Source organism: Polypterus senegalus, chromosome 11 (genome assembly GCF_016835505.1).
Source record: "Polypterus senegalus isolate Bchr_013 chromosome 11, ASM1683550v1, whole genome shotgun sequence".
Taxonomy (NCBI): domain Eukaryota; kingdom Metazoa; phylum Chordata; class Cladistia; order Polypteriformes; family Polypteridae; genus Polypterus; species Polypterus senegalus.
In genome coordinates this window covers 132809865-132837347 of record NC_053164.1, presented here as the reverse complement: position 1 = coordinate 132837347, position 27483 = coordinate 132809865, and the positions used below count along the sequence as shown (strand labels likewise).

At 37.1% G+C, this 27483-nt stretch overlaps 1 protein-coding gene across 2 annotated transcripts in view; it reads right to left on the bottom strand.

The window, feature by feature from the left end:
• Nucleotides 1-18794, bottom strand: part of LOC120539527 (leucine-rich repeat transmembrane neuronal protein 4-like) — a 225552-nt gene extending 206758 nt beyond the window's left edge. For both annotated transcript variants that reach the window (XM_039769669.1, XM_039769670.1), the window contains exon 1: nt 18103-18794. In XM_039769669.1, coding sequence (XP_039625603.1) covers nt 18103-18106 — 4 coding nt within the window. In that variant the 5' untranslated portion in view covers nt 18107-18794. The remainder of the gene's footprint in view (nt 1-18102) is intronic.
• Nucleotides 18795-27483: the final 8689 nt, after the last annotated feature.

Below are 27483 nucleotides of genomic sequence, written 5' to 3'. Positions count from 1 at the left end.
AATCAAATTTGATACATTAACTTTTTGCTTCAAATTAATGAATAATTATTGAACTTGTAAACTTTAAGGCACAACAGAAATGACAGCAAACTCTCTTTAGTGTCATGCATAAGCAAAATAATATGTTTAATTCTTCTGTGTAAATTTAACTGATGCATTGTCAGAATTTGTTTGATTGATTGGCCGACATGGGTAACACTTATGGGAGTGTGTTTTTTGCTTGTTTGATTTTTTTTTTTTTACAAAAGGAAAACTCTTTTTGTAATACCTGGAAAACAGTAATTATTCTGCCTTTTATGTAAGTAAGAAGTCACTTATGAGTGCTGTGTTGGACATTTTCCCAGCCAGGACACCGTGATGGAAGGTCAGTATGGAAGGAGGCCTAACACGGCCATGATGGGACTGAAGCAACATCCCATACAAAGGGATAACTTAATATATACGGGGGGGTAGTTGGTGCATTCTGGGCAGTTCCTTCTCCAGTACGGTAGATAGTAGTGCTCTCCTGGCATGGGTCCAGTAAGGATGCCTGCAGGGATGTATGGGAGTTGTACTTCTGAGGGACAACCTTGTCATGGTCCTTGGGTGCTACCAGGGTCTGCTGTTTGGAGAAGAACTCCCTGCTTCAGGGATTTCCATCTGACCTGAAAGTGCTTCCGTCAAGCTATGCCCTGGTACTAGAAGTACATAAAAGTGAGTCATCCAGCCTCCTCCATTGAGTCACAGTCAGGAGGCAGAAGGCAAGGCTCACCTGGAGGAGGAAAAGGAGGATTGTTCAATGAAAGGCAGTACAACTGGTCTGCATAAGAAGGTAGTTTTGGCAATAAAAACATTGTACACCTTGGACTGTTTAGTGTAGTGTGTCTGAGGGTTTGGGGCTCAGTGGCGCCACCTGTCTTTTAGATCACATAGATATTTATAGCTTAGGCTATAAGCATTGCTTAATTTTTTTGTTACAATTTTACACATTTTCAGCTGAGATATTACTGGTTGATGTTGAACTGCACTGAAATACTACTCACATTTTACAAATCACTACTCCATCACAGGGCATTAGGATGGCATTTTTGGATGACACTTTGACAAGTATGCCAAAGCCTGGATGAAGGGTTTTGGCATACTGTTGTGAATAAAAAGTCATTCATTAAAAGGATCTGATTTTGCCTTCCCCACAGTGTGAAGCAGCTGCACTGTGTAGGCGTAAGAAGGCAGCCCTGCACACGGACAACCAGCTACCCAGGCTGTTCCACTGTTTGAAACTTCTGGGCAGGAAGGAAAATATATGATGACTATTACCACAATGTAACAGCGTAGGCTGTGACAGGGGAAGGAATAAAGAGCAATGCAATGGTTTGTGACGAATGTTCTTCATAAGGAAACAGACCATGAAAACTGCTAATACAAGCTAAACAATCAGAAGATGTGTAGCAAGAAACCTTTTAGTTCTTCCAACAATTTCTTAAAAAAGGACAGGGTTCAAACTGAGATCCACTAAAAGGTTTTAATGAGAACAGACTGTATTTTACTAACAGCATATTAAATTAATTGCCTAATAAAGTTTGAATCTAGGTTTCATTTTTTCAATGCTCATTTGTCTGGATGGTGGAGGAAAATGAAACAAATGCTATTAATCACAATCAAGCGACAAAGAACCTTTCTTTGATTCTTTTATATTTTTAATATCACAAAATGTTTGAGCATAACAACACCTGTTTTGAAATGATCCAAACTTTTAGCCTACCATATCTCATTAATAACCATTCAAGTAAAATATCTTAATATGACTGAGCTGAGCAAATAAAGATACTGACACTTTCAGCATTTTTGTTCCACTTTTCACACTAAAAAATGTGGTAGCATCACACTGAGATGGTCTAACCAGGCCTCCCAATCCCCAGCACTTTTGAGAAATTCCCAGTACAGTCAAGAGATACAAATGAAGGAGTGACAATTTTATTATTGTAAGTTTAACAAATGTAAGGCATGACAAAAGATTTACATGACAGTAGAAAATTATGCACTGAATATTTAGGCAAAAATATGTAAACATCCTTTGTAAGAAAATGTCATACTTATAATTAGCTTGAGTATCAATAAATAAATCAGGTGTGTTCATCCACTTCCTGAATCCACTAGCTAGAAATAGACAGTTATTAGGAGCCTGGGCCTATGCCGAGCAGATCAAGGTGCCAAACAGGAGCCAACCCTAAATGGGATGGCACTACATTGTTTGGCACTCAGATACATTGTGGCACCCCAGGTAAGCTCCATCAGCCACGACACCACTTGAACCTGAAACATGAACCGAGATGAGCTTTGCAAATGAGGACACATACAGGCAAGAGTACGGTGCAAAGTGCTTTTATTTTCAACACAATGCAAAAACAGTACAGTGCAAGTTCTTCTATTAGTAAAAAGTCTATATAAACAGGTTATAAAAGAGGAGGTTAAAATATCCAAATAAATAAATCCCTTAAAATTAAGTTCAAAACCCCAGTGGCAGAATCTGCTCATTAAAATATCCAACAGCCTCAGTGATTGCTTCTAAAACCTGACATCTCCTCAGTTATCCATGTCTAAGGTTTCTTCAGCCAGAGAAGATGTCCACCAACATTTACAGTCTACCTTTAAATACAGCCCAGGTCCTTGCATGCCAATCTCAGGCATTCAGCACCTACAAGCCCTGCTCCCAAGTCCTGTCCCTCACTGGGTCACCCCTGCTCCCAAGATGCTCAACAGGAGTGAACACTGCCCCTCAAACTCTGGTTGTGTGCTTCTATCTGGGCTATCTTTCCAACTGCTTGCTTCTGCTCCTCAGCACTTCTCTCCACCATCCTACTCTCTTTGTTCTCCTTCCATTTTAAACTCTTTTTCTTCTTTTATATTCTTCTATTATTTTATCTTTCCTTACTGTTCCTTGCCCAGATTCCTTTTATATATGTTTAGGGATGCAGGTGTATTGGCACTGATTACTGCCTCTGGAATACTAATAAGGCAATCGACTGAACTGTGTGTGCCTGCATATGAACACATGCTCAGTCAATCACCCCACTTCACACCCCGGAGATGCTCTGCCATGCTACCTCACACACCTACCCCTTAAAACAGCACAATCGCCATGGTCCCCACTATATGATATACATACAGTGCACCCACATTCACTGAAACAGGATTAATTTTTAGAGACACCAATCAAAAAGCATGCATTTCTTTCATATATGGGAAGAACATGTAGGACAAAACAGACATTGTTCATTCTACTAGGCTTCAGGGGCACACCAGGCCTGTTAAGACAGCAGATTTAACAGGGATGCAGAGATCCAGCTTCACCTTCCCCATCTTGCATTCCAAAGTAAGTGACTCAACTCTTGTACCAGGATCATTTTGTAGTTCATCTGAAAACAAAGTTGTAAATCAGAGTTGCACTGACAGCTTTGTTACAAACCTCTCGGGAGTCACTTTCTGACCAAATTTGCCAAATAGACTCATAAGAACTAAGAGCTATAATTCAATTAATGACAAATAATACAGACATAATAATGCACCTTTGGAAAGGCTGTGATTTTGTAACTGGAAGTGATTTTAGTCCAATTACAAGAGTTTATAAATTCATTCAAAAACTAGCTACGCTGATCTCAAGGGAACTCTGGAGCTCTTCTCTAACTCTCCAAAATGAAACAAAAATCACTGCAGCCCATTCTATCTGAAACTAAAAAAGCTTATGAGCTCCTCTCTCTTTGGGGAGATGAAAGCTGAGATCCTGTCTGCCAAGCCAAATACTAAGCCCAATCTGAAAGGCTGAGAAGCAGTCACTTCATCCATTGTAGTGTAAACTTGATAAACTGTATTACTTGTTTCCACAAAAAAAGCTGCTTTCTGCACAACATATTAATTTTCACTAATAAGTCATCTGTTTGGGACTTGCTATTTATTTATATGCATAGCTGTGTAGTAGGATGCACACTCTCACATCCTAAGCAGGTTCTAGCTTGTTTTTAATACAAGAACGTGTTATAAAATAAAATCTTTGCAAGAGCAAGTAAGATGCACGTAACTTATTTATAATTCAACAAAACAAAGCATTATCAGGGTATGCAATAGATCATTAAACCTCTTAAGTGACTGCACAACAAGAGGCCTCAAATGTGCATCAAATATGCACAAGGTACCCCAAGAATCAACACCTAGCCCTCTACTCTTTTCTCTCTACACTATGTCATTGGGCCCCATCATCTAATACAATGGTTTCTCAGATCAGTGCTATGCTGACAATAAAGAGCTGAACCTGTAATTCCTTCCTGAAGAAAACACAGTATCAGATAGAGTGTCTGATATTTCAACCTGAATGAAGAACTAACATCTACAGCTCTACCTGGCAAAGACCTCTTGTTATCACTGCCAACCATTCTGTTCAATTCCCTATCTCTGTATAGTATGGCACATTGTCATTAATATCTGTAAAGTCAGTACACGACCTTGGGGCTGATGAGCAGCTATCTTTCTCTGACCAAATTTCAAATGTCTCTCATTCATGCAGATTCTGAATAACATCCTTAAAATCAGAGCTTATTTGACTGTGAGTATGTAAAGAAAATTCATGTCCAACCTTTAGTCCCGTCATGTCTAGATTACTACTACTACTTGCTGATGGACCTAAATGTGCTATCAAGCCAGTGCAGATGGTCCAAAATGCAGCTTCTTATATTCAACCAGCTAAGACAGCCCATGTAACTCCTCTCTTGTTACATTGGCTCCCTGTAGTGACACAAATTAAGTTTAAATTCTTGATGCTTGCCTGCAGAGTAGTCAATGGGTCAACATCTGTGTTTATAAAGACACTGGTGAGGTGATATACTCCTTCTCTCCCACTCAGGTCTGCCAGGGAACAGCTGTGTGGTATCAAATCTTAATCCACACTTTTTCCAAATGTAGCTCCTTCCCGCATCCATCCAAATGGCTAACTCCTTAAATGTGTTTAAGGGAGGACCCAGGAAGCAAACCTAGGTCTCTTTACTGCGAGGCAGCAGCGCTACCACTGCACCACTGTGCTGCCCACATTAAAAGTGCAGTTTTGATTTTGTCTTTTGTATTGACATATTAAAATGAAACACTCCAATTATAGTGACCCTAAGTTGCTCAATATGCCTGCTACAGAGTTAATTGTCAATAAAATCAGCTGGATAGTAGTCTGCTTGAATGAGTGTAACTGCAGTGAGAATGAATAACTGATTACCTAGACCTCTCGTGTTTCCATCAGAACCCAAATAAAGACTGAGTTGACTATTTTTGTGTATATCTGTGCTTGGAATCTCTCAGAGAATATACAGACTTGCCTTCCATAAATATGTATAAAAGCATTAGGAACATTTTAAAAAGAAAAATCCTTTCAGTGCAGTCTAGCTTGTGAACCTCTATTCACCTTAATCTTACAAAAAAGTCAAGGTGTGACTGCCAACCAAGTCCAAATATATACAATAGCATACATATTACATCTGCGGTCCCAAATGTAGATACACAGCCTTTAAGATACATATAATTAAGGTGCAAGGAACAAAAACAGTCAGATAGCACCTCCTACAGTTCACTGTGGTTGTGAAAAGCGCCAGTACTTCAAAATGTGAGTAAAAGCTTCATACAAAAACTCTAATATGCATGAAGAAGCTCCTTGTACTCCAAATTGAAAAACTGAGAAGTACCAGTCCACTTCACACTGCAAAAAATGCATATGCAAAAACTAGACAAAAAAAACTTTAAATGAGAGTTGTTTTGCTTTTATTTAGCAAAAAAATCTGCCAAAGGGGTAAGCAAAATTTACTTGACAAGATTTCTCAAAACATGCTAAATAATTGTAAATACAAGTTTTTTGACAAGTCAATAATTCTTACAATGAGAAAAAAAAGATTTAACATCATGATATAAGTACTTTTCACTTGCTTAGATTTCATTTTTTGCAGTGCAAGCAGTGACATTTCTGTAAATTTTACCCTAAACTACCATATGCATTCTCCTGCTCTTCTTGCCAATGAACATGTCTCTACCATACTGATTCACATGTCACACAATTGTATCACATAAAATGTTAAGTTTCAATTGCTTAAAGGAATACCCAAGATTTGTTTTTTTGTATATTCCTTAACCGATGTAGTTTGTAGTGGTGACCAAGAATTATTTTTAATCTCATGGTTTCGTGGAGAAAGGATATAAAACGTTTCTAATAGAATCAGAGTGAATGTTGACCAACGCTGGACAACAGCAAACAATAAAAGGTCAATGAAACAAATGTCATGTTACTCGTGTTGCACAATCCACATGTCAAGTCATCCATTCATATGCTCACAAAATGCAAAATGCATATGTTTTTTTCTAAAATATTGTTAATTAAATAACTCTGGAAAATGAAAGTACTCGACAAACAGGAACCCCCTTTATACCGGGTTTTAGAATTGAAGACAGAGCTCTTGACTAAATATCTCAAAGATGGGCTGAGAACATCAAACAGCAGTTTATAGGTGTCAACAGATATAGTAGCTAAAGGAAAGAGACAGTAGTTTGGCAGAAACAATTATTGATGATGGCATACTTAAGTGTGGAATTGAAATGAAAATCAACAACTTGAAAACAATAAAAGTTGTGGAATTGATAAGATACTTGCAAGACTGATCAATGCAGGAAGACCTGAAATACTTGAAGAGGTATGGGAAATTTGCAGTGAAATAGGGAGATGGGCAATAGATTTGTGTAGAACCATCTCAGTGACATTACCAAAGAAAGAGGATTTGATTAATTGTGTGAACACTAGTATGGATCCCACATTTATATAAAATATTATTGAGCATTTGATGGAGAGAATAAGAGATGCACTGGACACAAATATAATCAAGGAACAGGGTTTTTAAGAGAGACAAGAGTGCCATTCAACAGATACTGACATTTCACTTGATTGCTAGAGGAGTATTAAGTAAACCTTCTGCCACTCCTTAAATGACTTTAAGAAAGCCTTTGACTCAGTATGGTTAAAAAAAAAAAGACTATGGAGCACATTGGCAACTTCAGAAATATCGCAGAAATTGATTAGAATAATAGGAGCCTGGCTTAAATATTAGAGACGGCTGACAAAGACTATGAATAGATAATAGCCAGAATAGGCAACAGAAAGGACATCCAATGTACTTGCTATTGTTTGAAACAATTGTCAAGAAGCTTATCAAAAAACTACAAGTGCAGCAAAGTGAATGACTGGTGGTTCAGAGAATATATAGCATTGATCTGTGATTTGCAAAAGACATAATGCTGCTGAAGAAGACAGTTTACAAATCCAACTGGCAAAGGTGCATCAAGATGGAAAAGGTCTTGGACTTTATATCAAAAAAGACAAAGAGAGGGTGATGGTTACCAATAAAATGCACGTATGTACATGAAGCCAGCAAGTCAACTTCAGTCCTATAGTCCTGTGAACAAAAAAACTACAGAATAATTTTAACACAGTCTACTACCAAACCATAGCATTTTAATTAACAATGCAGTCAGAATGCAACAGTCAAGAATGATAAATTGTAAGAATTTTGTATCTAATAAAAGTCATCAGACTGTAACAGAAAATGAAAAATACAGTGTTATTTTTATATGAGAAACAGCCTAGTAAAAAAAAAACACAAGACTATGTGAAAAGTGTGTGTTTTTATGTAAAATATCTATGAATCAGATGGCTAGAGCTTGGAAACTGTTTCTTTTGTGTTGGAAGATGATTCATTATTATGTCACACCAGAAGTAAACAACAGTGGGCACTCTGATTACTGCAGACAGACATATCATTCAAGCAATTTTTGTGTTTTTACTTAAAGAACAACTTTATAAATACTCAGCACTACACTGTAATTTACTCTAATGAAGCTCAGAGTAAGCAAACTGTTTTGAGTCCATATCGAGAGTACATCTTATCAGCTAAAGAAATCTACATATAGTGTAATTGTGTGATGCAGATTCAACGTTTACTAGAGCCGGTCACCTATAGCTTTTACATATTATTGTCAGATCCCTCCCATATATAGATGACATTTCCTATGCACATTTAGCTCATAAGTCTGCCCCAATATGACTGTTATGTGTGTTATGGAGGCATTCTTTTGTTCAGCTTTTATTGCTGATTCCTTGAAAAGCAGAGGCTTAAAATGTATATGTTACACATGAGTCATTTGAACATTACATGTTGGTAATACATTATAAAACGCCCAAAACAGTGACACAGTGCCAATGTTTTAGTATGCATATGAGTACTGAGTAACAACATTTGTTTTTTCTAGTAAGTTTACAAAAAGACTCATCTGTTTCTTTCATTTTTCTTACTGATTCTAGTCTGGTATAAGTAAGATTATGTGGCCCTAGAATAAACAGGTATCTCACTCATTATTACTGTAACAATCTACTGAAAAAGCAGGCTTGAATCAGCTAAGACTGTTCTAAACAAATCCACATTTAGAAAAACAAAGAGAACTCTTTGTAAATGAATATTAAATAGTTATCTCCAGAGTGAATTTTTAAGTGAAGGTATGTAAATATTCACAAAATACTAACCATTCGTTTGTCCTTCTATCTTCCAAACTACTCTTCCATTTAATGGAGCTACAGCTCTCATCTTGGCAAAATTTCAAGCAAGACAGGAACTAAATCCTCAGGGACACAAGTTGTTGATGGTGATGAGCAATTGAGGACAGTATTTGCAGAGTTTTAACACAAATTTTAATATATGCCCATTTAAGAGATGTTTATTCTTTCAATTAAATCAGTCTTCAGCAGTGCATTCAAAGTCGTTTCGATCGTTTAACTTTCTTCTTTGACTCATCTTTGTCTCATATGCTATGCCAATCTGATCATTAATACATTGCCCTGGCTTTTTTTTGTCCAATCCTTTCAACTTGCCTTTCAGGAAGGCATTCAGATTCAGGTTGTACTTGCTCAAGTAGTATTTTATTAAAAGTTCAGGTTTAAGGTCATTGTTTAAGTTTAAACTATGCCATTATTTTTTTACATATATTTATGTGATTAATTACTTAATTTTTTTTAATTGATTCCCAGCCCTAATGTATTTATATGGAAGTGATGATCTGTGATACGGTTTGCATATTTGTTGCTAGTAATACACAAAGGGAGAAAATGGATTACATATGTTAAAATAATTCATATCCACTGTAACACAAAGAATACTAAAACGAATAAAAGACATCTTTTCCATCTGCTCACATCAAACGGCTCTCCCAAGATGTTTATCAAGCAATGCTTACATAGGAGTCACCACAGACCTCAGCAAACAATTGAATCCCACCTGATCTCATGTCCAACATGGCACATCCTTCCCTATGACAGTGGTGTATCGGAAGTACAGTGCCCAGATATTTAAACATGAACCCAGCATATGCAGGCTTAAAAAGAAGGACACCTAAATAATAAAAAAGTCTTTATGACTAACACCCTCCAAACCTCACCTTATTGACCCCCCCCCCTTACAGCCCCACCCACTCATTTACTATGTATTGCCTTTGATTCCTGTATGTGTAATCATTTTCCTCTGATGATGATGACACCTGGTAGGTTAAGAGGAGACATGATTCAAATGTTTACAATTATGAAGGGAATTAGTACAGTAGATTGAGACTTTTACTTTAAAATGAGCTCATCAAAAACACTGGGACACAATTAGACACTTGTTAAGGGTAGATTTCGCACTAACATTAGGAAGTTTTTCTTTACACAGAGAACCATAAAATATATGAAATAATGTAACAAGTAGTATGGTAGAGAGTAGGACTTTAGGGACTTACAAAACTAGATTTAATATTATTTTGTAAGAAAAAAGTGGATTGGACTGGCAAGCTTTGTTGGCCTGAATGGCCTGTTGTTGTCTTGGCTGTTCTAATGTTCTGTATCTGTGTATAAAGCCTAACATTTTGCAGAAGACCATTTGTTTAAGACCATTTACTTCTAATATTTTATAGTCATAGAATATGCCAAGTTGAAAGTAACTGACACCGAACAATTCATGACTTTACTGCAATTTGGTAATCATCAGCAATCAACTATATTTGTTAATCAGATGAAAATTTTACAAAATCCAGATACTTGTGTGAAATGCAGGATTAAATTTATGATAGGTATATCCCATCATGAGCTAACAGAAATTTAATGACTAAGTTTGGACAGGTACTAGAAGGTTGGTGAAGCATGGATTTCAAAAACTGGAGAGTGGCCTTCCACTATACACTGAAATCATTGCTTACATTACTGTGCTTTGTGTAGAGTGAATATACATGAAATATGAGAACCCAACCAAAATGACAAAGGATGTTCTAAAAATGTGCTAACATTAAATATATTTTTAATTGTATTGCTTTAATTCCATCTAATTTAAACATTGTACTTTCTCATACCATACCAGAGCAAAGAAAACAATTTAACACTAATGAGTAACCGCATCTGAATTATTTGAAAGTAGCGTATGTAATGACGTTTAGAAAAGCAACACACTTTTTACTTTGCTTCAGCAACTAAGCAAATTGCAAATCCATCCATCCATCCATTTTCTAACCCGCTGAATCCGAATACAGGGTCACGGGGGTCTGCTGGAGCCAATCCCAGCCAGCACAGGGCACAAGGCAGGAACCAATCCTGGGCAGGGTGCCAACCCACCGCAGGACACACACAAACACACCCACACACCAAGCACACACTAGGGCCAATTTAGAATCACCAATCCACCTAACCTGCATGTCTTTGGATTGTGGGAGGAAACCGGAGCGCCCGGAGGAAACCCACGAGACACGGGAGAACATGCAAACTCCACGCAGGGAGGACCCGGGAAGCGAACCCGGGTCTCCTAACTGCGAGGCAAATTGCAAATCATTTTATATAAAAATGTCATTTTAAACAAAATGAATTGTATTAAAAAACAAGAATACTGCTGTTTTCTATTACCTCCTGATGAAAGGCCTATTTACAACATCTAATGCACAGTATTATGACACAACAGCAACAAACAAGGAGTTTGAATTAGCAACGAATTTCAAATCAATGTTGGCTCTCCCCTCAGGAAGTACAGTAGGCAAAGCCCACTGGGACAAGACCCAGGAGCAAAGCAAAACATGCCAGAGGGATTATATCACTAGGAGAACTTGGGTATTCTCCAAGGAGGAGTTGGATAGGATGGTCTGCTCAACTTGGTGCCAACGTGATCCTCAGTCATATCAACAAAGTGACGGTAAAGTGAAGTTATGGGCAATTTACTAGGTATAGGGTAAAAACAGCAGTTAATACTGTTTTATGAATAATAAATTTAGCATTATTAAATAATAATAAAAATAATGTTATTTAACAATCGTAACAATGACATTTTTTCTTGGCCCTCTCACTATTGGTATAGTATTGCATTCTTCCTGGGTACACCAAAACATTTGTTGTCTACCAAAAACACACAGTTAAGGGAAATGTTGGCGCTAATTTAATTAACTATTACACAAATGTGTATAAGAGTTTGTGTGTGTAAACAGGCCCTGGCTACAGCTCAGTGCTATTGGATGACCTTTGCAAATTCACACAGAAAAAAAGCCTGAAAGGATCAAATAACACAAGCTGTATCTGGAAATATTAGAAGTAGCTATATTTTGTTAACAAATATGAAAATATAATATTCAGATATGTTTTACTTTTGCCTGTACTCCAAATGTTGATAAATTACATTAAGAATATATTTCAATTGAGTACTGGACCCAAAACATCAAAATAAGGAGCAAATATCGTATATTGTATATATATATATATATGTGTGTGTGTGTGTGTGTGTCATAGGCAATAATCTACACAATATTATTTTTAAAAAGAACTGTCCTATTTTGAAATATCTCGGGTATTTTGAGAAGAGTAGATCTTTCAAAATTTGTATCTAGTTTGTTGTATGTATTGATGAAAGAAACAGACTAAAAGGAGCAACAAAACTAAAACTGTCTATGAAATACTGTACTTGCTGAATAATGAAAAAAAAAATGATTTAAGCCAGTGATCACCATGCAAGAATATGCAAATAGTGACAGTGGTCATATGTGTAACCATGGGAACTAGCAGGCTTGTGTCATATTCCCTTTTGCAGGGCCGCTGACATCTGTAGGTGATTGGTTACAATAAAAATGACAGAACTTTGGCACTTTCTTCATTTCAATATACTGTATCAGGCTCACAGGTACATTCTGAAGAGCTAAATTGAAATAAGACACTAGTAATGTACAAGCAATCACAAACAACCCAAGCATAATAAACTAGTAATGTTTATGAATAACACACAGCATTTGAAAATAACTGCTTTAGCTAGCCGTGTTACCTCAAGAACAGCCAAAGGCATATAGACTTAATATGGTTATATTCATAACTTTACATATTTGGGCCATATATGTATTTACAACTAAAATATTCAATAAAACCAGAATGGCAAAAAGAACTGTTGCGGGTTCCAGTAAATAAATATGATATTTTAAAATCTTGAATTGTAAAGTCAAATTTCAGTGAAATAATTACTACTATGATTTATAATATAGATATTCATTTTAGATAGTCTGTACATTTTCCTAATTTAGTTCAAATTGTGCAGGAAATTTCTAGAAAGAGAAATAAAGCTGAAAAATGAAAAGCATAAATGACAGTTAAAGTGGCAATGTGATTAGCTGTTGCAGTTTAGTAGTGACAACTATGATAAATAAGGGGGCACTGTGGTGTAGAGTTAGCACTGCTGCCTCACAGCTCTGAGTGGAGTTCTCTGCATGACTGCTTGAGTTTTACCCTGGATACAAATCCCACATTCCAAAGGCTTGCACATTAGATTGATCGATAAGCCTTAAACTGGCTGGAATTAGTCAGTATTTTGAGTACTGAGAAGAGCGCTATATAAATGTGAAGAATTGTTACTGTTATTGTATTGTATTATGAGTGTGTGAATATTATGAACCAGAGCCCCATCTTATACAGTGATCTTGGATTGATATGCTCCAGGACCTGACAAATTTGTTTAGGTGGATTCACTGAATGGAAAAAACATGGTTACATTGATTACTTTAGAATATTAACAATGCTAATAATAACAACACTAATAAAATTCTTAGCCGACCTTTATTAAAACTAGATAATTTTAATCAATGAAAAAAACAAGCACAGGAATATTGCAGAAAAAATGTAACAGTGAAATAAATTAGCTTTTATTGCCCTTGTTGTTACACGTTACAATTTTAAAAAATTTATGAGTTCAATCTAAAATCCTTACTGGATGTACCAAACAGGCTATTCATAGACAAACAGTGTTATGTATGTGATTTTAAGTGGTATAATTGTCAACTATTCTTTTTTTTTTTTTTTACTTTTTTTCAGAATTGAACACTTTTTCATAACTGCATAGTATATTTAAGTTTAAGATAAATAAAGTGGGGCTTAAATTTTTTGTTCAGATTTGAATTTATTTTGATGCGTTTGTCACAATTCATATATAGAATGATGAACATTTGGAATAAATGTTTTTCAATCTATCCCTTATTGAACTCATCTAACTTACTTCAAGCCTGATGGGCCAAACCTATATCCCGGTACAAGTGGAACCAACATGAGTTGCATGACAGTCAGAAGCATTCCGAATTTTAGTATTTTATTGTGAGCTTTGAATTTAAGTATGCCATACATATAAACCTGATACTAATAAATTACATTGTGTGTGTTCTTCATAAATAAACATCTTTAAAGTTCAGTTTTATATAGTCATGTAAGTGATTAAATTAAATTAATTGTGGCACTCCATATTGATTGGCTGTCATTAAGTATGCAGGATTTTTTTACTATTTGGGTTGCTGTACCCACAGTTACACCTCACTGAAAAGATCCCCCTCTTATATGCTAAGGATACCAGTTATTTATAATAGGCTGAGGGTGTCGCGTGGCAGCTTAGGCAGTTCACTTTTAACCACAAGGCTTTCAGTTAAGTCCCCACTCACTACTGAATGTATGACAGTCAACATGTCAACCAACACATCTCTTCAGCTGGATTTGAAATACAGCTTTGAACTTGTTAGGACTTCGGTATGGTACACATTACAGAGGTGGCAAATGTTTATTTATAATTATATATTTTTTTTAAATAAAGCATATACTTTTGTTAAATGAGATTACATGTATTAAGACTACCCATGGTCAATGGGGTACCCTCAGTTGTACCCTGACCCTGGATTTCAGGACCCTGAGCTAATGTTCATTCTAAACACTCTATTTTGGCAAGTCTGTGTACCAGTAAATTTGTTCGTACAAGTTACAGATAAGTGCTGCAAGTCTTCTAAGATTCGGGCCCTGTCTGGTAAAGAAGCATAATATTTTTTCCATTAAAGTTGTGTATTTATTTGTTTGTTTGCTTTATTCATCAGAAATCCTGATTAAATGAACAATCTCACATAACGTTGTCTCACCCATTTAAGCATAATCGCTTATTCTCCCGGTCAAGCACTGTTATCATATTTCGAAAATGTTAACGAGTCTATGGCACTAAATTCCGCTATCCGCTGCTACATCTCTACGTTATTAACGACTCATTATCTTCACAAGTGATAAACGCGTTCAGCCATACACTTTATTAGCTTTTTTGTATTCTTTTTTTCCCCTTAATGCGCAAATCATTCGAAACAAATGAATGGAGCACTTCAGCTCGCCGCGTAGCGACAGACAGCTTCGCAGGCATACTAGTTTTAATTCATGGACTCGGATGATGCTTAATCAATAAACACATCGACCAGGCACTATATTACACCTTGAAGTCGGCTGAAATACATCGGGCACACACAACGATGCTACCAAAAGCAATCTTCTTAGGGTAACAACCAGAATTTGAGGGCATCAAGACTCTCCGAGCCCACATGACTGAAATTGCATCAGTAAAACGGGACGCTTTTTAAAGTATGTAAAAACAAAATCCACCCTTAAAAGTATTCTGCAAACACGGAAAGCGTCGTAAAAGCAAAGGACTCGTCAAATGTAAACAATATTATGTGTACAATATCAGACTACTCCTGCGCAAAGACCTGATTCGGTGCTTATTCTAAATTTCAAAAGATTGGATCTTAGTAAAATATTAATTTCTTGTGTCTTTAAAGTGCAAAGTCATGGAGGGAAGTTGAATCAATGAAAAGTAATACACTAAAAACCTTCTTTAACGATCGAAAATATATTTAAATATCAGCCCTTAATGCCTCCATTCTACTGCTCTCAAAGGATCTCACTTGTCGCCTCACACTGCCTCCACTGACGAGTAAAAGATGCTACAAGTTTATTTCTCAAACTGAAAATTACATGTATGTTACAGCTTATATAATGAGAAAACTCATGCCGGTTGGGCGGATTAAAAACCGAAAAGTCAAAAGTGCAAAATCTCTCTAACCGCGACATTGTCGCTTTTCACTCAAAACGGTATCGAGCTCAGCATCGCCTCGTTCATTTTAATTAGTCCATATTGTGTTCTCCGCCAATTTGCGCATTGCCGTCGCGCGCCGAGATTCAGTTCAGCAGCAACAGTTTCTGCGTCACCATAGGCAACAGACCTCGACACAATGTACAATCCGACACTTTTGAAACGTTCTCTTTTCACAGTAGAAATTTCGCTAAACGCAAACCAGCGCACACTTTTATACTGATACAGTGACTGAAACATGACATTTCTACTGGAACTATTAATGACCTCAGATAGATAGATAGATAGATAGATAGATAGATAGATAGATAGATAGATAGATAGATAGATAGATACATTTAAACTTGTGTTATTTCTAAACAAGAAGTTATTTCCGATTACTCTTAGTCTCGGCTAACAATGGCCAGTTAATCTAACGGACGCGATCAACAAACGTAATTAGCTCAGCATTCCAATAGGCTGCGGACTTTAAAGTCGTTGAGGTTCATCAGAAAAGTATCCATCAAAGTAACTGCGATTTTTTGAGTTGAAAGTATGACCATATCTGAAATATAACCGAACATTGGTTCCAAATGATTAACTCAATCATACCTTTAATTTTCTGGCGAGATTTTACTTTATATATTGTTGTGATAGCACACATTAAAACTTCTTTGGAAATTTGCGATTTGACAAATGGACTATTTCAGGTTTGGAGCACATATACGGTAAAAAAAAAATCCATTTTGATTAAAAGTACTTACGGAATTAGCTACATCACTTAGAGGACAGAATCATTTATTTCAGAGATGCTCTCTGTACTATTCATAATAGAAGGAACCCCCGCAATTACAACTGCATCAAGCAAAACAAAAGCTAATGAAACAAAGGCAGCCTACATACAGTGACTAATTCTGATGGAATTTCTGAAGCAATAAATGAGCAATGCGTGTTCCGTTTTTTATGTTGGTGTGTGTTTGCGATATTGGTGTTGAATATACAGTATTTACTTTAAAAAATCTCTTTTTTTAAATAGCTTATAAATGGAAAAATATTGGCTCGGATTAAAGATTCAGAGCCAGTCTGTTTGGCATAAGATGCGGCTGTATGCCCCTGCCAATACTGCGCTTTCTGAGTGAATACCTGCAACTACAGGCTCCTTTCTTTTTTAATGAAAAGCCTATTACAAATGCTACAGTCCCTTGAATAAAGGCAAGAGGTAAAAAATATGCCGGGCGATTGAACACAAAGTGTCTTTCAACACAAGTACAACTCGTTTGCAATACAAGGACCCCTTATTTGTTCAAAATCCGCACTCATTTCTCTGGCGCATCTGTACACGGCTCTTTTCTGAATCATGTCCAACAGTATTGAACAGTTTGGGAAAGTTTAACGCACAAAGATTTATGAATAGTACCAGGTTCAATCGTACATGTATCAAAGCGGGTATATGAAATGATCGTTTTGCTTTCTCCAGACACACATATAGCATAACAATTTATAACAGCGTACTAGAAGAACGGTGCAGTTGAGACTTGGCATGGGTAGGCTCTGGCCACATCATTATTCTGTAGGCTTGCTCATTTAGTTAATGAATGACACTCTATACACTTTCTCTCAAATGAAAAGAGTGCTGGCAAATTTTTAGATGAAGGCGTGGATAAACATGCGCAAGACTTAAGATCCTCGTAAATCTTAATTTTAACCTCCGAAATTAACCAACCGAATGCCAACCTTTCGTTCCGTTTTATTTGTTTTATGATATTGTTAATTCTAACGGCAGTTACGTAAATCATTAACTGTAAAGGTATAAATATATGGCCATGATTTGTAAATATACATTTTCATATATCTCCCAGCCTAATAATTTTAACATGCATATATTTTGTCATCTGAATACCGGAAGATCTAGCATCAGTTTCGATTTGGGGCTTCTCCAGGTACAACGGGGGTGTCTAGATACCGAATTCTACATCAGGTCTCAGTTTCTCCACACTAATATGAACATGGCCTTCAGCTGTAAACGATCTCCAGTTCAGAAATCGAACGGATGTTACGAGATTTCATTTTCTGCCTTCAGCTCGCACTCAGTATTCAGCTACCGGGCTATATATTCCAAATACGAAAAATCCGCAAAACTTATAATGAATGCATCTTTAATACATATTCGTGCGCTGTGGAAAATACGTTGTTTCTACCTGACAACGCTGCTTGTTTTTAGAGTATATTGCAACACGTATTAATTGGTACTAGTTTAAAAACATCGTCCTTTACAATTAGCTTATTTAACACAATTGCGACGAATACGCTTCAGAACTTGCAGAATCGCGTTACGTTGGTTGCGGCAATGATACACCTGTAGTATAGTCAATGTGCGCAGTTAACTTTTTTTAAAAAGGTCCTATTCTTAATGTATAAACATGCTCACTTACATACAGTATATAAAGAAAGAGAGATCATTTAGTATGAACAGACATTTCTTTACATTTTCACTTTTGTGCGATTGTTATGCATGCCCCCAACAACCACAGCTAAGTGAGTTAGCACGACCCCTTGCACCCACGCTTGCACCTTCTCTTGACAACGCGTCTGCCAATCACCTATTATTTAGTGTTCATTTTAACCCTGAAAGGTACTCTTTACAACTCACCCATCACTGGTGGTCTGAGGTCCGCCTCTCACCCGTCTCTAAACCCTTATCGCAGCGCTCACTCTCCGAGCCCACATGACCGTAGCTCCTCTCACCAACACGCCTGAGCCACTTGGTGGCGTGAATACCAGGCGCACCTGCCGCCCACTCACGTGTGGTTCCCGCACCGTTTCTTCCGTGCCAGTCAATTTCCCCTACCCTGTGGCTTCTCCCCGAAAAGGGGCATGGGATGAAAGGTTCGTACCAATAACTTAAGCCCACATATCCTTTCCAGCCATGCAGCATCTCTCAGCCAGCAAAGATGATGCACCCCGGTATTTTCCCACAATCCAAAATAAATGCAGGAAAACAACACCGAATGTTATTTTGCTTAACTATATACAACACGTTAAAGTGGCCAATAATCCCTCGTGAAAAAAAAAAAACAGAATCCACGTTGTTAAACTTTACTTAAGCGAATGATCACTTTGTGATCCTCTTCTGTACCGGTCGTCCATTGCGCAATCTACTCAGTCTTTAGCACATTGCTCCAGTTTGCAGTTTTAGGGGTCCTCCCTCCGACTTATTTCGGAGGTAATCCTAGTCGCGTTTCAACACGGACTCTCTCTGCCTCCTTTTCCCAAGTACAGGCTGAAACAGGGTTGTATCGCACTGCTGAGGCAGCAGCGTCTGTCACACACCGCAGCCCTGCATTGGAGAATGACGCTTAAAATGCCCTCTCCTGGAGAAAACCTTTCGAGAGAGAGAGAGAAAGAGAGAGAGAGAGAGAGAGAAGAGGGGGGTTACAGGCTTGCGGGGGTGGCTGGTTAGATCTCCATCTGACTTCAGGAGTCCGTGTGTGCGTATCCTTGCGAATGAAAAGCACATAGTGGTTAATATCGTGGCTAATAGAAAGGAAAACGGGCTAGGGTTTTAAATTAGTAGGTTACAGTATGCGAACGGATGCATATGGTGAGCTTCAGACTCTGCGTCTTCATATACGTGAAGCCGTAAAATAGTCAGAGGGACTTGACTGGAGATTGCTTTCAATTTTGTTGGACACATTTTTACCACAAAGTACAGTAACTCCAGAAAACGCAACTATGAATGCCCCCAGTTTGTTTGTGAAATTACACACACACACACGTGCGACGTTCTTTTAAACAGTATTTGGGGTGCTTTTTAAATCGAGATTAAAAATAAAGTGGGAGTCAGTGGGATGTGTCATTATGTATATAGCATGCAAACCTGAATGTGGATTTAAAATAAAATGTGGGGGCGATTGATTCAGTTCAGTCTATAATATGACTCAAGGGAAAAAGGTACAATCTGAAAACATTGGAAGCTAAAAATATACATTTAAATCATCATGTGATTTAACTTTGAAAGCATGAAAAAAGGCGTATCAATACTACAAATGGCAACTGTGGTTTTTGCCTTGTGACTGATGCTGCCAAGACAATCTCTGGCTGCCACTGATGCCAATCACAGATTCATGGTGCTATGCAGTTCTGTCACCAAATGGACCCAACATTCCTAATTTGAACCTTGTGCTAAGTTGTTGTCCATGTCGAGTTTCCATGGTTTCTCCATGTCTGCTAGGGTTTTTCACCCGCATCCAAAGCCATTTTATTAGGGTTTACTGGCAATTCTAAATCAACCCCGCACTTGAAAATAAAGGTGCAGGCATTATTCTTCAAAGAGATGCCATAGGGGGAAAGAACCATCCACATGGAAGTCCCAGAAAAAAAACAACTTTTATTTATTTAGATCTATAATAGGTTCTGGAGGCATGGTGGCACAGTGCGTAGCGCTGCCGCCTCGCAGTTAGGGTACCCAGGTTTGCTTCCCGGGTCCTCCCTGCGTGGAGTTTTGATGTTCTCCCCGTGTCTGCGTGGGTTTCCTCCCATAGTCCAAAGACATGCAGGTTAGGTGCTTTGGCGATTCTAAATTGTCCCTAGTGTGTGTATGCGCCCTGTGGTAGGCTGGCGCCCTGCCCAGGGTTTGTTTCTTGCCTTGTGCCCTGTGTTGCCTGGGATTGGCTCCTGTGACCCTGTAGTTAGGATATAGAGGGATGGATAATAGGTTCCATAACAGCCAAGAACAGAAATGCCAATGTATATTTAAAATTCTAATTAATACAATAACAAACCACAAGAATAATTGAACATTTTCTGTTTTGTCTACGTTTTAGGAACTTTTCCAAAGCTCAAAAAATCCATTTCTTAAACAAAGAAATTTCAGCAGTAGTTCTACAAGGGACTAGACAACTGAAGAGGGTGCCATTTTAGCACCTTTATTTTTAAGTGTATGTATGTAAGTGAATGTGTCAGTGTGTCCAGAGCTGTCTCTTACCTTTTACCCATTTTTGCCATTCTCTATTTAGACAGACATCCCGAATTGAATGAAGCAGGTGAAAGAATGCTGTTACATTTGCTAATTGTATTTCTCATGGAGATCGAAAAGCCTGATTTTCAATGTGTGTGAATTGTTCATGTTCCCTTAGTTACTGTTAGCGTTTTCTCCTAATTTCCCCTAATACTCTCAAAAACATACATGTTAGTAAACTTTAACTTGGCTTACAGGGAGTCTATGTACCCTGTAATGCTAGTGTCCTGTTCAAGGATGGTTCTCGCCTTGCACCCAGGGCCACTAAGACAGGTTCCTACTCTGTGGTGGAACTGTTTCCATTTTTCTCAGTGAGTTTGTGAAGAACTCTTATGTTTAAATTTGTTTTACAAATTAATAAAAAGACATGGAAGCAAATATTCAAACCAGTTGAATGATTTTTCTGGCACACCCTAGATCTATTTAATGCAGCAAATTACTGCCTAATTAAAACCATTTGAGAAACATAAGTGAGTTAGGGAATAAATGAACAGTTGAGGCCTAAATGTCACTACAAATACTAGACAAATAATAAAGAGCCTTGTTAAGTTTAAGATTACAAGTTTCTTCTGGGCTAAAACCTTGAATGAAGGGGAAAAATCTGTCTATTTAAAAAAGAGCTTCTTGGTTCCTATTTTGAATTTCGTATATATTTCCACACTGATCAAATTGGACACTTTTTTAATATGATGGCTTCTCATGGTGTCCATCCCATCATTGAATTTGGAAATTTTATCATAGGGATAGCTTTCTAGTTTATGACCAATTTTATTACTCTCCTCCACCATTTCTGTCTTAAAGTACAGTACTGTATATTAAAAATATGAAATGCTGGAGTAAAATCTTGATCTCTTATGGTTGACGATACCAACTGAGAGAACAATCTGCCCATTCACCTGTTGTTTTTGTTCTCAGCTGAGGAACAGCGTTGGCTTCTTCACAAGTGATGCATTGGCTTAATGTCTATAGATAGAGATTCATTTCTTTGCTTTGGACTATTTAAAGTTTGGTTTTTCCCAAAATTTCTCCTCATTGTCTCTCCACCTTGCAATATAATTAGAACACCAATCTGATACATTTTTGCATTTTAAAGAGGTTTTTACATTTAGAAGCTGCCTGAGACCAATAGGCCATGCTCCTGCTGATTAGGAGCTTACTGCAATTTAAATTTTCATTACTTAAACCACTGTTTGCTTTTTTGTATGACCAAAAAACATTTTTGTGTATGTTGTGGATGGGAGTGACTCTTTGCATTGCTTACACTTGATATGAATGATCTTGCCTGTTTGATCTTTGATTCGATTATATTTTTGATATATTCCTCTATCTATTTTTTTTAATTATCGAGTCTATTTGAGGTGCAGGTTATCCTTACCAGCATCAGCAGTTAAGTGAAGAACTAACTTTAGACCAGTCCTTCACATTCACCTACACTTTTGTCAATGTGGCTCTGTTCATAGTGTGGTTTGGGAAGCTGGAGCTTATCAGGCAGGACTGGACACAATTCAGGAACCAACCTTGGACTGGTCTATGATGTGGATTTTTAATATAGCGATACAGAATAAAATAAGACCAGCAAGCATTGAAAGGAAAAAAGAACAAAATTAGAGTTTACTCATTGTTCAGACAAAATACCAAAATTGCTGTAAAAGATACTAAAAGGTTGAATATTAGCAATTATATTTTGAATTTGTGCAAATATAGGTAATTTGCATTTATTTTAAGTTCTTTTACGCTCCAGAATCCAGTGTAATCTGTCATCCGTCCTGTGCAATCCATCCATCCATTTTCTGAGCCTACTCTGTCCATTATATGTAGTGAGAACTTGGACCCCATCCCACGCTCCGCATGAGAAACCAGTCTATCACCTGACAAAACTAAAAAGAATGTTCTTATATTGCAATAAGTGGTCCTTGGGCAAGTCTTAAATAAATAATTGCATATGAGAATGCACAGGCCTGGAATTGGGCATGGGTGTGTGCTAGTGCGCTTCACTTCGAGAATGGTTGGGGTGCCTGGCTGATTGTGTATGCATGTGCGAATGCGAAAGTTAGTGAGGTGCGTTTTTCATGCCTTGGAAGTAGCTACGTCTCTCAACTGCACCCAATCAAGCCAATATAAGGGGCCTGCACAATAAGGAGATGGAAGAGACAGACAAAGAAATGAAAAGGAGGTAGGTTAAAACATGGAAAGAAGGACAGAATGCAGCAGGATTGGGAGATGCCAGGGTGCAAAGTAGCCCGAGTCCAATGCTCGGGGACTGAAGAGGGTCACTGTCACTGATCATTTCTTGGGGAGTGTGAAGTGACTTGATGCTCATTCCTACGTATGGCCAAGGAGTGGGAGTGAGAGCAGAAGGAGCGAAGGCTCACTGAGGTGCCCTCCTGGGAGCTGTGGACAGCAGGGACTCGAGCCTATGAAGAAAGATTGTCTGTGCCTGTGAGTTGGGTGCCTTTTCTGCTGCAAGAACCCGTGCAGGTTAAGCAGAGGAGATGTCGGTTTTTCAGAGACTGTGTACTGCATAATGATTTTAAACTTGATTTTAATGGAATTATTTGTATGGATATTTTAACCTCCACATTTGAACTATTTTTATGGGATTATTTATTGAAGATATTTTGATGTACTACTTTGTTTGGATTAATTTTAATAAAAGCACTTATCACTTTTTGCACCTACCCCTTGCTATATGTGTATATCCATATTTGCCCAGCTCATCTCAATAGTTATCGATGGTTTGTATTCAAGAAGTTCCCAAACAGAACAGGGAGCGTGGAGCCAACATGGACCATCACATACATACACAAACATTTTAAATTTTATGTTACTCCTTTTCAGTAGGAAAAATTGCATTTGATTCACACTATATGACTTTGATAGGTGCTCAAATTTACAAATTGTTTGATACTGTTAAAAAAGACTGTTTTTTTATATATACACCTTGAAAGGTTGCAATTGTAATCTATTTAGTTAGCCAATAAAAGGTGTCATTTCATCCTACTTTCTCCTGTTAAATTAGGTAATACTAGCATAAAGAAAAGTGTATACAAATTTTAGAAGGCATAAATGTTAAAGAATTGTAACAAGGGGATATGTAACAGGCAAAACATTCTATTTTTTAATTTAATTTACATAGGCAATGAGTTATTTTTTTAATTTGATTTAATTAGCACAAAATAAATAAAGAGAGCACATCTCTAGGGTGCTGCACTTTAAAACAGTGCAACCTAAATATAAGTCTGTGTATACATTTGCATCGCAATGCCTTTTCATTAAAATATCAGATATGTGAAACCTTGTAAAAGGACATCCACTAAACAAACATGTAAATTTTTCTTTTTCTGCCAAAAAGTAAATGATTCAGGTGAAGAAGGCTAAGTTTCTGTGCAGGGCTGATTCCCACCTTGTGTTTACGGTACTCAGTGTAAGCCTTCATGCCCTGTTACCTTAAAAGGTAAACAAAAAAATAGAAAATGAAGGTAGGTTAATGATGTGTGACATCACATCCATTATTGGTTCTTACCTTGACCCCAGTGCTGCTAAGATAAGCTTTGGTTTCCTGTAATTCTATAATGGAGAAGGTCGATTCAAAAATTGCTGGGACGGATGGGAGTTACGATAACCATTTCATTACTTTGCAAAAAGGCTGCTAAGTAATTAGAACCCACATACTTATTACTTAGTAGAACATTACAAAAATTTAGACGGTAATGGGCCACTCAGCTCAACAAATCTTACCAGTCTTATTCACTTATTGTATATAGTCATGTATAAGTCGGGTCTTGAAAACCAAAAAATCGATCATAAAATCAGACCCTGACTTATATGCCCATACAAAAATATGACACTTACATTTTTTTTTTACTACATCTTCTTGCCTCCTCCAATCTCGCCTCAGTTTCTCGGATGCATTGAATTTTGTTGCAGTAGCGCAGTTACCAAATTCTTTCACTACTTCAACGAAGTTTAATTTAAAACCAGCTTCATATTTTCTTTTCTGATCCAACACTCCATCATAGATAAGGGATGCTGTTATGATAAAGGTGTATGAGGGTGTGAGATACAAAAAACACAAATCAGTGCAAATGTCGCTTCGGAATAGTTTGGGTATTACCGCGTGGTCACGTAGGCACAATACATATAAAAAAAGGCAGTTTGCTCTGTGGTTACTCTGTCAGGTGTGCATTAGCATATCATAATCTCTTGGAGATTTTTGCATTCGACTTATACGATTGACATTATAAAATACCAGAAATTACACGGTAAAATCAAGTCCCGACATATCCGCGAGATAACTTATCCGCTGGTATATACAGTAATTCTTCCAAAATAACATTAAATCGAGTTCTGAAGGTCTCTAATGTCTACCACACTATTTGGGAACTTAGTCCATGAGTCTATGGTTCTCTGTGTGAAGAAATACTTCCTAATGTTTCTGCAAAATTTACCTTTAATAAGTTTTGGACTGTGTCCCCATGTTTTTGTTGAACTTATTTTATAGTAACAGCCTGGATCCACTGTACTAATTCCTTACATAATTTTAAACACCTATGTGACCTCTTAATCTCCTTTTGTGTAAACTTGAAAGACTGCTCTTTTAAGCTTTCCTCATATCTCCTCCCCTGCAGTCCCGGAATCATCTTCTTAATGGTTTCTGGATGCAGATAGTAATGACGAAATCTTTTTCGCAAGGCGTACTTTCAATTTTCAGACCTTCCATTGTGTATTCAAACATTTTTACTTCATATGTATAAAACTTTACATTTATTTACATTAAATTTCATCTGCCACAGGTCTGCCCAAGTCTGTGTGCTGTCCAAGTCCCTCTATGATTGATTCTAAATTATCTGCCAGTCCAGATAGCTTGGTATCATTTGCACACTCATTTACACATATTTAAAACAGCAGCAGCCCTAGTACTGACTCCTGTGGGAAACCACTCTTAAAATCACCAAATTTTGATAAGGTTACTTGCACCAGAACCATCTGCTTCCTGTGTTTTAGCCAGGTCTGCACCCATCTATAGACTAAATTTCCAAATCTTACAGTTTGATGTCCAAACTCTCTCGTGGAAGCTTATCAAATGCTTTCTGAAAGGCAAGATAAATAATATCATATGCCCCACTCTGATCATATCCTTTTGTTGTTTCCTGATAAAATTCCAACATGTTAGTAAAACAGAACCCCTCTCTTAACATAACCTCTCTCTTCTGAACCCATACTGACTGCTCAGTAAAACTCCTGTTTTTGCCATGTATGGCTCAATATCATTAGTAATTCCTTCCATTAATTTACCTGTGATGCACGTTATGCTTAATGGCCTATAGTTTCTTATATCTGCCCGATTAGTCTTTTTATATAACTGGATAATATTTGGTATTTTCCAGTCATTACGCCTCTCCCCAGTGTGCAGTGTCTTCCAAAAATATGCATCAAGGATTTATATATGCACTCACTAATCTCCTTAAGCATTCAAGAATAAATATACTCTGATCCTGGTGATTTATTTGATTTCAGCCTATTTAATCTTAGCAGTACTTCCCCCTCTACAATTTTCAAACCACCCAATACCACCTTAGTTATACCTGTTGCCACTAGTAGATTAGAGCATCTGCTGTTTCGCTGCTTTTATATCTTACTTTCCCTTTACTGTTCCTGATGCATTTTGCCTCCTCCTTTACTGTTTTAATATTTCAATACTGAAAGAATCTCTTTGGTCAGCTTTCACTTTATCTGCAATAGTCCTCTCTAACTGCTTTTTAGCTTCCCTAGGATCCTTCTTAATGTTTGCCCTGATGCTCTCATACACCCTACAATTCTCATTGGATTTATCAGTCTTATATCCTTTATACAGCTTATTGTTAAGTTTGTAATATTTTTAGTTATGATAACGTGTCTTCAGTCATTAACAGTAATAGTCATTTGTGTATTACAGTAAACATGTTTTCTGTGGGGCAACTGCATGTTCTACTTGCATTTTCATGGGTTTATAATGAGGATTCTAGTTTCTAGTACAATCAATAAGTGTGTTGAGATGTAAATTGGCAGTTAAAAATTTGCCATATGGGAGTGCACGTCTGTTCTTGAATATGTACAGATATTTGGAAAACCATTATGCTTCTTGCTTTACACTGCCACATGTGTGAGTATAGTGGATCTCTTATTGGGACCATTTTAAAAGAAATTCAAGGGAAATATATTAATGTAACACTGCCACATTTCCAAACTAAACAAGTACCCATGGTACCCCAGACAATTCACATTGTTCTCTTGTCTCTTATTCCACAACACCTAATGCTGGTAGGACTGAACCAACTCCCCAAAATCTCGAAACCATGTGTAACAATCCTCCAAGTTTATTACACACTTTTAGTAGCAGCTACAAGTACCTTTTGTTTGCTTATAACCAAATTTAACTTATAGTAAGTTGAGGTCCTTTCAATGTGCAGCTTAAACAGCTCTTGATCGGTCTGTTTTTGAGACTTAAGTTTCTTGTGCTTTGTGACTTGATTCATTTTATCAGTTGACATTGTACAGTAGGTTTTGAACACATTGGGTGGTGAGTAAAAGTGAGATGCAAACAGGAGGTGAAAATCTGCTGTGAATAAGCAATGAAGCTATTCTTAAAATGTAAAATGAGTATTGAAGATGTCCCAACTCTTCTCATAACAACCAATTTTTAATTACATTTTTGCATGGATATATTTAATTAAGATATTAATAAAAAAAAAATAATATAACTTTAAACTGCAAATCTTGCTAATATCCAGCTTTCTAAAATCTATTCAGGATTGAATACCCACAACAAGCATGAATGATGGTATTATTTAATGTGTCAACACTGCTTGGACACATTAAATAATACTGCCCAAGACAAGGTACATTTTTGCCTCTCATATCCTTAGGTATAATTACTAGGCATGAATTGATACACTTAATCCACATACAAACAAATGAGCTTGATGGACAGAATAGTTTCCTCTTGTTTGTCAAATTTCTTATGTTCTAATAAAA